The sequence below is a fragment of the Micropterus salmoides genome, unplaced genomic scaffold (assembly GCF_014851395.1).
Source record: "Micropterus salmoides isolate LMB-PRFRI ecotype aquatic unplaced genomic scaffold, ASM1485139v1 Ms_hic_scaffold_21, whole genome shotgun sequence".
In the NCBI taxonomy this organism is placed as follows: domain Eukaryota; kingdom Metazoa; phylum Chordata; class Actinopteri; order Centrarchiformes; family Centrarchidae; genus Micropterus; species Micropterus salmoides.
The window spans coordinates 7,047,303-7,061,463 of NW_024041262.1; the positions used below are offsets into that span (position 1 = coordinate 7,047,303).

Below are 14,161 nucleotides of genomic sequence, written 5' to 3' on the forward strand. Positions count from 1 at the left end.
TATTTGTGACTCTTTATTGTTGCATAGAATATAATGTGATCATTGATTGTAATGGACACGCCAATGTCCTCGTCTCTGCAATTAAAATGCAGGCCAGTTTCTGCTCCCGTTGTCAAACCTGTGTATTTGTTTGTCAGATGTAGCCTGAGTGTGAGTGTCTCTTAGTATTTCCAGTACTTAGAAAGTTCCTGGAATTGCATCTTGAAGGGCCCTTTACTACGTATTTCCTCCAAGGATACAATACTTGGAGGAACTCGATCTCTGAACACATCATACAAATTACACCATGTTGTATACAGATGGAACCCAATGTGGGATTCAGTGAATGCCAGCATTTCACAAGGGACTGTGAAGGAACTCCCAAACACAGAAGAGTTATTTAGTCATGGTACATGACTAACATGGTTCAAGGTTGGACAAAACTGCAATGTTTTAGCAGCATTTCACTAACTGTATTTAATTTAATTTACTGTAGTAGAGAACTCCTTTAGAATTATAGCAACATTAGTGATGGTACAAATATTTATATTACATAGTATAAAAAAAGATTTAACCAAATTTAACCCTTTCTTCCAGCTATGCAAGCAGCATGGTTCTAGAAATGGCAATGCAGAGAGATGGCTTGATGGCTTGAGACGAATTGATGAATAACTTTGGTTATCCCCTTTGTTTATATGCCATCATAAGCCTCAGCTGTACTTTGTGATTTGTGCTGATAAGCAAATGTTTGCATGCTAATAGGTGAAACTAAGATGGTGACCATGGTAAACATAACCTGCTAAACCCAAGTATATTAGCATTAATATTAATGCTATATATATTAATGCAGCATGTTAGCATGTTGCTCAAATCAATACCTAACCCTCACAGAGCCGCTAGTGTGGCTGTAGATTCTAACACAAACTGCATAAAGACACATTTTGGTATTTTTTCACTCAGTCAATACTGTCATGACTGTGGGAATGCTGGCTATGGTCATAATAACTTAACACTTTAAACACATGCTAAATCAACCCACAGCCAACATGTAAAAAACGAACATGGTTTGCTGGCTTGTTACCCCATGCACAGCTTTAAAAGCTAATCAGTGAGCCTACATTCTGTTTATTTTAATGTCGCACTCACAGACATTTGACAAGATTTATATAAAATTTGTTTTTATTTGGAAGACTTTGGGCAGCTTCTCCCTGTAAATGTTGTTTTGCCAAAATTGTGTTACCACAAACCCGTTTTATGTGCAGGTGGCAAGCACAAAATTATTATTACAGTAATAATAAGAATAGCCTTGCTTATGAGAGTGATACCCGAAAATTACCAGAATATTTTCCTTTAACTTAGATTCCTTGATGGAAATCATCTTCAAACAAATGCAACAAGGCATGTCATTTTCTATCCAGTTGTAGCTGACATTTTGTCGACAAAATCATATCAGAAGCATGTTTTCTTTGGTTTAATGTGGATTTATTTAGACATCCTGACACGTAGAAGTAGGTATGGCTGACTTGAATACCTTCCACACACAAATGAGCCTCCTTGCAACAACGTTCCCTCATATCACTTCTCATTGTCTCTCCCGCCTGAGTTGCCTCCATATGACTCACGACTATGAACGCTATGCCAACCAGCACTGCTGAGGATTCAGTTTCACTATGAAAACAAGTATCCTGTAATGAATTTCGTGCCTGGGGGTGTTTTATTATGGTGGCGACATGTGAGAGGATGGAAACGAATTTTCACATCCACCTCTAGCCAGCTAAATATCAGTTCTGGGAGAGTAAAGCTTTAATGTCAATGTAAAAAATGTCAGCAAATGCAGCCCCTGCACCCTCAGTGAGGTCAACAATATATTTATTATAGTGGGTCACTGCTGTGCCAAAGCTTTGGTATAGTATGATTAAGCCTCTGTATGACCTTTTCAACAGCCAGATGGAAAAATTACTCAAAGTACCCCGGAAAATCTTTTGAAAAGTTCTGTTGCATAATATGGACTCAAAGTAGAACAAAGTTAAGGCAAGTAGGACAAAACTAGTATCAGTGTATGAAAAACTTCCGTGTATGAAAAGTGTATAGCATAGCATGATGGTATTTGGATGAGACAGGGTGAAAGCACTAAAGATTCTTTTCTGATCGTGAAGAGCATGGACGTTCTAAAGTTTGTGAGGATAAATTATAGTTTCCAGTGAAACCTCTCCAAGCCAAGAATTCTTGTTTTCAGCTTGACTTGATCACATTTTTTCAATTTGTTCTGTAAGGGCTTAATACACACAATTGTATGTGCTTCTTTAGCCAAACTCCACCAGGGAAGGCTCAGTTATCACGACTACAATGGATATTCATCATGCAACACCTGAACCTCACTGAGAATTCCGTCTGTTAAAGCTCTCACATTTTTCTCCTGTTGGCGTCTATTTTTTATATAAGGATGGTCATCCTCCTCATTAAACCTGTAATAGCAGAAACAACACTGATGTATAATCTCCTTTCAGTTTGATACGGCATTTAGCTTTCATTTAGATATAAAGAAAGAAGCAAGATTTTTGATTTGTGCCTACCCGATGAATGAAGTCCAGTATTCACTTTCCTTTTAGATCTGTTTTTGGTCTCCACCAACACTGGAGTGAAGTATTTAACTGCACTTTAGCTGCAAAATGGTAACTTTGTTGGTGTGTTTTTAGGCACAGTTTTTAAAGCCTTTTCACTGTCCCATGATGAAAACAACACCATGAGAGTTGGACAAGGACATAAAAGATTCTAAAACACTCAGGATCGAGTTATAGTTCTCCGTCGGTTGATGACTATGAGCGACCACTTTCACATATGAGTCATTATATGATCTGTTAATGAAAAAAAAGTATTGTAGGTGCTTTAAGTACTTTTTTTTTTAACTGACAAGGTAAATCAGGGTAAACCAGACCCAGTACATAAGATGTGTTTCCATTTCACAACCTGTACCTGTACAGATGAAACAAAGCATGCTGTCTGTTTGGGTTTTCCACTCTTCTATAATGAGCCAACACTGGTGAAGTGAAAACAGATATTCTGTCAGTATTGTAATGCTGAGTTTCAAGAAAGCAAATGTGGAAGTGTAACAAGGTCTGTTTGATCTAACAAAGTTACCCCATGTGGGCAGAAATGTTGTTCAGTGGGCTAGTAGAATTTTCCAGGGAACACTACACAGCTGGTGGGTTCTCATCCTTTGATCATACATATTCCTGCTAATACTCTCTTCTGTAGTGAGCCCCATTTCATCCTTTCAAATCCTTTACCTCACAAACCCAACACCTTCTTTCAAACTCCATCTTTTCACCAAAGTATGAAAAAAGTAACTTCTTTCTGCCTCCCTGCACGATTAAGTGTTGGATTGGGAGTGACAGACGTGAAAATGGTGCATGTTAGCTTTTGTCAATCTCGGCCGGACACAGTGATTAGGTTGGAAATGATAGTTAATCCTGCACTCAGCAGGTTTCAATTATTGCAGGCTGTCTCCATCTACTGGTCCAATTCTGGTGTTGTTTGAGTGAAGGCACTTATGGTGAGTATTTACTGATGACAGCTGTACTCCAGTCTTATTATGTTCAGCTTACAAAAAAATCTAACCTCAGCCTAAGTTTGTATTTAGCGTTAGATGCTCCTATGTGGGTTCAGAACTCTGTGCCTTCTTCAATTAACAAAATCTTTCCAAAACCTACAAAAATATATTATTATTCCTCATACACGTACCATTTATGAGGAATAATAACAAAACCATGTACCATTAAAAAAGAAAATTGCTCCTTGGTGATGTTGTACATGCAGATACTTCAGTACAGCAGGACCTTTGCTAAATGTGTCTTTCTCACCCAGCAGGTTTGGCAATTGTATGTTGTTGCTATTTTTTTGTACTCATGTGAACTGGCTTCCTTTTGTTAATTTGACTACCCATCTGCAGTGGTTCTATTCTGGGTAATCAGGTTTCTGAAGGTGGTTGTTTTGTTAGAGATGTGATCCAGGCAACACAAACAGCTTCGTTGCCCTCTAAGCAAGCAGGCAGTGACTGCCTTTGATTTTTTCGTGTTGTTTTTGTCCTTCCTTCCCCTGAATCTTTGCTTTTCTGATGCTTTTTTATTTCAATTTTTAATCATTCACAAAACAGTTTCTATAGATTGTATGAAGCTTATTCTGCATACTTAAACACATTCTGATGTTAGTTATCAGAATAGACATCTTCCTCTTTGTAATTTTTTCTAATCATTTAGACCCTTTATGTGGAGTTTTTGACGAGGTAAGCATGTTGTGACATGACATTTACATATGAGTGTCTGCAGTTTTGTTTTTTGGCACCAACTTTTCCACATGCCTGTCAGTTGCTATGCACGGCACTCGTCCCATTTCTGCAGTAGATTTCCATGAAAAATTAGTTTTTCCTGCATTTTCTCATATTTCTTTCATTTCGTCATTTTCGGATGAAGAAAGAGGTGTCACATATTTAGATTTCTATAGTATGCTTTACATTCTTTCGAAACTTTTACTGCTGCCAGGTTGCCCACCCATTAATTTTACCTGACATGCTGTTATAATCATATCAAATATATTCTTGGATGCATTTAAAGGATGAAAAGATACTGCATAATGAACAGCATACAAAACCCCCCAAGTAAACATAAAATGATAATACCACACAAATTGGCTGTATGTGCGTGTATATCTAACCTTCATTTCCTTGTCTTGAATATCTATTCTCTAACAAAAAGTGCAAAAAAATGCAACAACCATTAGCATATTTATGCTTATATATATATATTTGTTTTTGCTATGAGCTTTCTGTAGTTAAATTTTATCATTACAGTCTTTATCTAAAGAAATCTACAATATTTCAGCACAGGTTACGAAACTTCTTGTTAAACTGGGACTCAACATAAGCCAAGTCATAATTTTATCTGCGCTTCCTCAAACTGAACTTCTTGGGTTTTTTCTGGATTTTTGTGTTTCACACAAGGTTGCTTTTCAGATGATTTTCATACAGATGTTCCCGAAGTGGAAGTCTCATTTACTTACTGCATACTTGCTCTGGCATAGTCTTGCAATTTGAATCCAGAAAATAAATCCTTTGTATCATTTCATTTCAGAGGCTAGGTATTTTTAACTAGCATTGTTTTAGGTTTAAATACATAGCTTTCAATCTATGGGAGAAGGCCTTTGTAAGTTCCTTGGCCGATCAGAAATCCTGATGTTGGACTGGGAGAGTCAATTCTCAACACCAGTATCTCTAACTTGTTTGTTGGTGGGAAGCCAGTGAGGGATCACATCATTATCAAAGGATCAAAGTGGGGAGACTACTTAATATACTGTACACACACAGTATATTAAGTAGTCTCCCCACTTTGATCCTTTGTGTGTGTGTGTAACTTATATGCACCAAACTTGCAGCATAACTGTGACTACATAAACCATAAAAGATGTGTCTACAACTATTAAATAGCCATAACTATTGAGTCCATCTTTCACGGCCATAACTCTTCGACCATATGTTGCCTCCTAAATACACACCAGCACAACTGCACCTGCTGTTCTCAGTTGGCAGCAGATTCCCATCCTGTTAGTCTCCAACTATTTATTTTAAATGAGACAAAGCAGAACCAAACTCATATGTTGTAAAACAAAACTAACACCTTTTAATAACTTGAGACCCCAGAACTTCCGGTATCTTCTGACACCTGCACAGTAAAGCTCCCTGAAAATCTCAGTGACAAAGTCAGGGCATTGTTTGAAACCTTATTCAAGAGCTTTTTAAACTTGATCTCCTGATCGGCTGTGATCTATCATCTCGCATATTGAACGTTGGGTTCTACTCTTTTCTGATATCCTCTCGTCACTGTACTCACTTTGATTAACTTGTATAAATACATTATTCATAACAGTAGAAATTAGTTGAGCAAACAGGTGTGTGAGGATTCTTTAGTTGTTGGACCACATAGATTTCTGGTTGTCTCACATTTTTTTATGTCTTCAGGTGTAAAAATTGTTTAGTGTATTTACTCTCTAGTCTAAAACTAAACTAAACTTGGCCAGAAAGATTCTGGTTCATATAAGTACTGAGATGATATCAGGTCTTATGCTTAGTGGAGAGGAAAATACATGCTGTGAAAGTGCCCAAGAGTTTCACAAATATGCTGAGATAGTTTTATTATAAAGATTAGGCTTATTTTTGAAAAATTAATTTGAATAAACTGAATTAAAATAATCTAAATATAAAGAACACAATGAGGAGAACCTGCTGTAGTCTGTAAGACCCCCCCCCTCCCCCCAGTTTACTTGTTTAGTTTCGCTCAATTCCTCGATGCCTGTGGGATGATGATTATGTTATTTGATCTCATAAACACTCAACAAGTGAGGTAAAATAGCCTAATATTGCTGTTTGACATAACTTTAGACTACGCAAAATACATTAAAAAAAGTCAGTCCTAAGGCATTTATTAGTTTTTGACTCTGGTAACGTGGGAAAAACAGTTCACCAACACTATTAATAAACTCCATCATTAACCAGGTCACACACGTAGGCTATCTCATGTGATCACCTTTTGATAACTAATATAATAACTAATGTAATATTGTTTCACTTCCATTCACTGAGCCTCCACTTTGAAAACTTCTTTTATAAATGTTATGCATTATTATATTTATATAGGGAAAAAATTTACATTCCAGGTAGGCAACAACCCCAAACACAAAGCTATGGACACATAATTGGCTTCTTCGGAAAAATGTTAATTTGACACTTTGTGTCTGAAAGCTTCAGAAAAAACACATAAGTGGACCTTGAGATGAGAATTTTTTAGTCAAATCGGTGTTTCCAAGGTCAAGAATCACACAGCTCAACAATGTTAATGCTCTGGAGGAGCCACAGTCAAGACGTGTCCATTTGTGGCCCCTGGAACTCAACAGAGCTTTAAAACGTTTAAAGAAGAATGAGAAAAGATTAACCAAACGTATCAACAAAGACTGAATGAAGGCTGCAACTGCTGCCAAAAAGGTGCTTCTACTCTTATGACTTGAAGAGGGCAAACACTGGCTTAAGTACAGTTTTGAGGTACTTGTACTTCACTTGGGTATTTCCATTTTATGCTACTCTTTACTCCACTACATTTATTAGATAACTGAAGTTACTTGTTCATTTACAGATTCAGACAAAATACAAATCAGCTAATTACTAGCTGAAATTAGTTAAGTAAGAAAAATATCTGAAAACGTCTTCCACCACTGTGATTTGCTTTTTGTAGAAATGTGTCTTTACATTGACAGTAAAGTATTTTTGCTGCACATCTGCAGTGATCACAAATATATCCTAGGGGGAGTGATCACTTTTTTATAGGTACTGTGCATTGGTCTAACATTGCTGTGCTCTTTAGGGTGGGGGGAGTCCCCCTTCTATGCAAAGGGGGAAGTCCCAAATCAGACAGTGAGTTCATACCCAAATCAGCTTCCATGCTGAAATACAGGCCTGTCTCATGCTCATCTTCAAACCAAGGATTCTCCCAGCGCTTCTTCATCTCGCCAGGTGAGTCATCCCTCTAAACAGTGTTTTTCAAGGAGACTGAAAACTGAATGCTGTGTTTTCAGTATTTGTGCTGACAACTTCAGCCGGCATTGTCACAGTTTCTAACAAGTAGAACTTAAGACTTTGTGAGAAGTTGTTGCCGGCTCTGCGGCTCTTTAAATACCAGAAACGTCTCTACGCAGTTCTTCAGTTACATTTACACCCACCCACACACACACACACACACACATACACACCATAAAGGACAAGGCAAGTGTGAACAAATATGAGAAGCTTATAAAACGGAAACGGAAAAAAATGTCATAGTAATAGTAAAAAGAGCACCAACAAAACTCAATAAGGGGGCAAAAAAACTGAATACATGAAAAAGAAGTCTGGTTAATTAAGTTTTTTCTGTATGTTTGGAAATATGCACTTTTGTTTAGGAGAGTAGCAATATATATAGTATGTGTTTACGATATTTATTAATTGTACTGCCTTTACATGAAATCAGTAAGGGGGCATGAGTAAGACACTGAGTGCTGATTAACAGTGTGTGACACAAAAACTGAGGAGGGTGGAAGAGATCTGTGTCTTTCACAGTCGGCTGACTCGGTGCTCAGCGGAGCGAGGAGGACTGTTTGAGAACCAAGACATGGCTTCTGAAAGGATGGAAGTTTACATGTCACGGCAACAGCAAGGCTAGATTTACTGGACTTTGGGCCTGCTTTGCAAAGATTGCTCTATAAAAGTTTTAAAAGAGCTTTCATAGCATAAAAGCCTCTCCCCAACTCATCCAGTATACACATGATTATACAGTGTTTAACTGGCGCAAGTGCAGTCTTTTTTATCATGCACTAGTAAAGCTTAAACTTCCTCCCTTCATCTTACATAGTTAAACCAATATATCTTGAGATCAACATCAATATATAGTATACTACTGTTCACAAGTTTGGAATCATAAAACACAAAAGCTTGATTCAATACAGTCAGACGACTCTCACCAATAGATAATCTTTTGTATAAAGGGTTTGCAAAAAAAAAAAGTAATGTTTTGAACATGGAGAACATAACAAAGCTACCTCTGAGCAACAGTTACATAAGAAATCACTTTGGTAAAAGAAATCAGTTTAGTTTAGTTTAGGATCAAAATCTGTGCAGGTGGAAATGGGAACACGTTCCTGTTTCTGTGTCGAGTGCACAATAATGCCTGTCACGAGCTGGAATCGTTGGTGTGTTGCTTCAGCAAAGCTATTCTTAAAACTTCAAATAGAAATAGAAGGGTGGTCTAGGGTTAGCGATGTTGGAATTGGATCAAGCAATATCAGCTGAACATACAACAGACTGACAAATCACGAGTTAAACCACAGAGTACACAGCAGAGGGCCCAAAGGAAAACAGGCTCCCAAAATACTTATAGCCCCATTGCACCGTTGTGATTCACTCATTTTAAATAATTTATTAAATGATTATTACATTTATAATTCAATATGATTGTGGTCTTTACCAGCCTACACATATATACATGTGCTGTATAAAATGTAATTTTATTATATTTATCACATGCTACCATTATTCCCTCCACATGTATCTTCTTATGTATCTCTGACATTTGTTTGTCTGTGTGTGTGTGTGTGTTTGTCAGTGTGAGGGTTATCAGGGCCGATGGGTAGAGAGTGTTTACCGGGTCAGTACTGGGACTCCTTGGTGAAAGAATGTATGAACTGTAGTAAGATATGCCAGCAAGCACATATCAGCTCCAGATGCACCAGTTACTGTGGTAAGTACACACACACACACACACACACACACACTTGGTATTGGTAACAACAGGATCACCAATTACAAAACTAAAAGGACAGGATTAGTGAATTCATTTCATCATATGTCCATCACTTCTTCTGATTGCTGTCTCACTGTGCGTCATCCTGCTTCAGAGTATGCAAATTGTAAGGCACTGCCTGGCCACTTCTATGATGGGCTGCTGAAGAAATGTATGAGGTGCGCCGAGCTTTGTGGCAGACATCCAGCAGAATGCTCCCAGCACTGCTCGAGTGAGTATTGACCCCTAAAAACTACCTAAAAACAGATGCTACTTTACAGCGGGATGAAGGATGTTTGGTTTGTGTAGGTGGATACCAAAGAGGATTGGTGGATGTACTATGGTAAGTAAGTAAGTAAGTAAAGTTTATTTATAAAGCGCTTTTCTCAGATAAAATCACAAAGTGCTGTACAAAAGAGTAAATAAAAACAAACAGTATAAAATGTATATAAATATATAAAATTAAAATGACACTAGTGAAAACCCATCAACCAAAAGCCTTCTTAAATAGATATGTTTTCAGATCCTTTTTAAAAGAGACAACAGTGTCTGCCAGACGCATGGACAGGGGAAGAGTCCACAGTCTGGGAGCAACAGACTGAAATGACATGTCCCGTCGGGTCTTATAACGGGTCTTAGGGACTGCAAGTAGGTTCTGGCCAGAGGACCGAAGAGAGCAGTCAGGGGAACACGGCTTCAAAAGGTCCAGGATGTAATGTGGGGCCTGACCATTTAAGGCTCTGAAAGTCAGCACTAAAATCTTAAAATCAATCCTGAATTTTACAGGGAATGGGAAAGACTGGTGTAATATGAGAACTTCGAGGCGCACCTGTTGAAAGTCTAGCAGCAGAATTTTGAACAATTTGCAATTTCTTCAAAGCAGACTTATTCAGACAAGTAAAACAGCGTTGCAGTAGTCGAGTCTTGTCGATATGAAAGCGTGAATTATCATTTCCAGATCCTTCTTTGACAACATTTTGCGGATTTTAGAGATGTTCCTAAGGTGAAAAAAGCAATTTCGAACGAGCTGTTTTGAGTGTGTCTCCAGGGCCATGGCCTGGTCAAACACAACCCCCAGGTTTCTGAGGCTGGATATGACAGAAGGGCCCAGAGAGCCAAGGTGCTGTTTGATCAGCGGGATCTTATGGTTTGATGGAGGACACACACTCTAGAAACAGAGGCAAACGATGAAACTCAGCATCATTAAAAGAACAATACAAATGAACATCGTCAGCGTAGAAATGGTATGATACATCCTTGAAACAGCCGATAATTTGACCAAGTGGCAAAATGTACATTAAAAACAAAATAGGGCCCAAAACTGAACCTTGTGACACTCCGCAGGACAAATTGGTCACCTCAGACTGTACATTACTTACAGCAACATTAAAGGTTCTGTCATGAATATAGGAAGAGAACCACTGAAGGACAGATCCTGATAGTCCCATCTCATTATGAAGCCGACTGATCAATATATCGTGATCCACAGTGTCAAAAGCCGAAGTCAAATCCAGAAGCACAAGTACAGTGTAGCGGCTAGAGTCTGCTGTCATCATCACATCGCTAGAGACTTTGATAAGAGCTGTTTCAGTAGAGTGTGATTTTCGAAAGCCAGATTGAAAAGTATCAAACAAGTTGTGCTGCTCCATAAAGGAGGTCAGCTGGCATGACACTACTTTTTCCAAAATTTTGGAGACAAATGGAAGTTTAGATATGGGCCTGTAGTTTTTAGGTTCTGAAGGGTCAAGATTGGGCTTTTTAAGGATCGGATTCACCACAGCGTGTTTGAAGTAGTTGGGAACTGAGCCAGATTTAACTGACAGATTTATTATTTTTTCCACACAGGGGCCCGACGATATCAAATATTTTCAAAAATAGATTCGTTGGGACAATGTCAGCAGGGCTTGAAGACGGTTTCATATTACTTGTTATGGTCTTCACATCCTGTAAGCTGACAGGAGTGAAGGACGACCAAGACGACACCGGTGAGGGCTCAATAAAACAACCACGAATGAGTGGAGGATTAACACTGGCCCTAACTTTGTTCAAGAAAAACATCAAAAAGTTGTTACAGTCCTCGTGTGTGTACACAGGCACAAGAGGAGCTGGGGGTGCAGTAAGCTTTTCAATGGTGTTAAACAAGATTTTTTGGAGAAAGCGAGTAGTTGATGCCCCCAGGAGGCCTACATGTCGGGGTAAAAGCACCATCAACCATGAGCCACAATATTACCAGTTTTCATTTGGATGCGGACCTTTGTTGTGTGGCACTCTTTAAATCTTAGCCGTTTAGCATCTCAAAATCTTTGTTTGAATGTCTGAATGTCTAAATATGTTGAGGTTGTACACTAGAGTATATGTTTGTAGTAACCAGACCTTGACGAGGTTTTCACCGTGGCATAAGTCCAGTGGAATATCCCTTGGTATCTAGAAGCAGTCAATCAAAAACAACAGTATTTGCTATTTCATCTTAAGAAGCCATAACAGATATATTCTTCCCTTCTATCCCCCCAGTTCCCTCACACGTGCCAGGGACGGTAGTACCGACAGCCCTGGAGGAGTCCAGTATTCTGCTCTACTCCCTGCTGGCCCTATCAATGGTGCTGCTGTTTTCTAGCTTGGCTCTAGCCATGGCTGTCTTGCTGAAGAGGTCCAGGGCCAAAACCTCCAACTTAAGAACCAAGGAGGCTGACCACAAACAAGAGTCTGTTGTCCAGCCAGGCCAGGAGGTTGGCCAGTCGGGGTACTATGCCTCAGGTAAGTGTGGTACGGATACAAATCAAAGGCCCACATTAGTGCAATAAATAGTTTAGTCAAGTAGCAAAATTATGTTCAGCAGTGAATTTGAAAACTCCTGTCTCTCAAAAATTGCAGTTGAAAAACACCCTAGCATCTTTTTCATATATTTCTGCTCCAATGTGTCTTTCTACAGATTTTGTTACAAATTCAAGCCGTCTCACTGACCGCGAGCCATCAGATGAATGCAGCCCTACTGAGACCTGTGTGTGTGTCCACTGTTTCCCTGATCTGAAAGCACTAGGGCAGGGCAATGACAGGCTACACAGAGCGCCCTTTTCATTATACTCGCCTCCTTTCCTCCAAAGAGCCCAGATGCAAAAGGAAGACCCCCTTTGGACTCAGGTGGACCTATACACCGATGGAATGGAGGTGCATGAGGAGGCTGCAGTGGGATGAGGCTTATTTGCTTCCTTACAGGACAACTGAAATTGTCCCCAGCTCATAGGAGAAGATGGTCAGAGTAGTGGATTTTCCGTCAGACTGTAGATGTCATGACAAAGGTTTTGGACTGTGAAACTGAAAAAAAAAAAAAAAACGTGTTAAAAGGGGTGCTTGCTCAATGTTGGTGCCCTGACATTGCTTCATGACTTCTGTTAAACTGTCAAACATCGACTACTAACATGCATGTCTGGTCTAGTAGTGTTCATAATCCAAAAAACAAAAAAAAAAAAAAAAAAAAATGCAAATCAAAAACAACCAAATTACAACCAATCTTCCATCTGTTTAGATGCCAATGAATTTCATCAAATAAACTTGTCATATGAATTGAAGAAATCGAGAATACAAATTCGGAGTATTTGCATGATAAAAAGTTACTACTATCACTAGTAAAGTTTTGCTTTTTGTTTAAATCCACAATCCTTTAATTGTGGAAGAACGAAGTCAAGGTGGAGGAGAACAAGCTCCCACAGCTCTCTCTCACTGACTGCATGCAAGCTAAAAGGGTCATGAAAAAGACCGACTAGCTTCAGGAGCACAACAGGTCATGGTCACCCACACAAGCTCAACGACAACAGCATATGATTGCTAACTGTCATCTTGCTGTGTCAGTTCTCCTGTAAATAATCAGTCGTGCTTTTTGGTTTGATACCACAACTGAGAGTCGACAAAGTCAAATGTTCAGGTCCTACTGATTCCTCATTGAGGCTAGAAGTCTGCAATCAAAATGTAAATGCAGGGGCAGAGGCATGAGCTCATTCTGGGCAGTTACTATCTGCAGAAAATATATAATTAATCATCTTTATTTGTCCACAAATGTGGAAATTTGCCTTTGGCTTTTCTGGTGGGTTAAAACACCATCATAGAAAATTCTTTGTGTTCCATTGTGAATGGTGCTGGAATTTAGCAAGGTTTTTGCCTTTTGTACAAGACTTTCTCTAAAATGTTCTGGCTTACATCGTTTTAATCCAACTTCCTGATTAGATACGAGCTCTGCACTTCTTTTTAAAACATTTATAGTGTTGGCTGTAAAAAAAAAAAAAAAAGTGCAATCAAAACAGGTTGCTAAGTATTTAAACTCTTCTAACGCGTCAACGGACTGATCATTAATCAAAACAGGAGGAAAATAATGACTCACAATAACCAGCTCCTTAGTCTCGCTTTCATCAAGGGCGCTGTCTTCTCCCTACTTGGTGAGCTAACCAAAAAACTGTGCAAATACGAAGACTGAGTAACTGTGTTCCCTGTCTGCATGTGACCAACTAATGCCATATATATAATACCACCAGTATATGTACTGCCACAGATATGTACAATATATCTATGTAAATTGTGTGTACTGCAGGTCGTCAGCTCACGCACCATCGGTCACAGACATATCTGCTAGTGAGGGCGTACGGGTGTCCTCGTCTCTGCTGGGCATGATAGAATGGTATTATTTGACATGGGAAAGATTTCTTCACTACATTAACAGACAACCCTTCCACACACACACGGTTTCTTTTCAACTATTATCTTTTGTGTATTTTGTCTTTTTTACTAGTTAATGTCTTAGTCCCTTTTTTGCCCCCCCCCCCTGTTTAATGTTTTAT

At 38.9% G+C, this 14,161-nt stretch overlaps 1 protein-coding gene across 1 annotated transcript; it reads left to right on the forward strand.

Moving 5' to 3' along the window:
• Positions 1-6,700: 6,700 nt before the first annotated feature.
• Positions 6,701-13,615, forward strand: LOC119916580 (tumor necrosis factor receptor superfamily member 13B-like). Its single transcript, XM_038736631.1, has 5 exons — positions 6,701-7,534; positions 9,159-9,293; positions 9,451-9,567; positions 11,847-12,089; positions 12,265-13,615. Exons 2-5 carry the CDS (start codon positions 9,179-9,181, stop codon positions 12,525-12,527), a joined length of 738 nt encoding a protein of 245 aa, XP_038592559.1. The 5' UTR covers positions 6,701-7,534; positions 9,159-9,178; the 3' UTR covers positions 12,528-13,615.
• Positions 13,616-14,161: the final 546 nt, after the last annotated feature.

Bases quoted from the DNA above. Each gene is read 5' to 3' on its own strand.
- LOC119916580 (XM_038736631.1), top strand. From the start codon at position 9,179: ATGGGTAGAGAGTGTTTACCGGGTCAGTACTGGGACTCCTTGGTGAAA. The intron at 9,294-9,450 runs GTAAGTACACAC...ATCCTGCTTCAG, and splicing joins CAGATGCACCAGTTACTGTG to AGTATGCAAATTGTAAGGCA. The intron at 12,090-12,264 runs GTAAGTGTGGTA...GTCTTTCTACAG, and splicing joins GTCGGGGTACTATGCCTCAG to ATTTTGTTACAAATTCAAGC.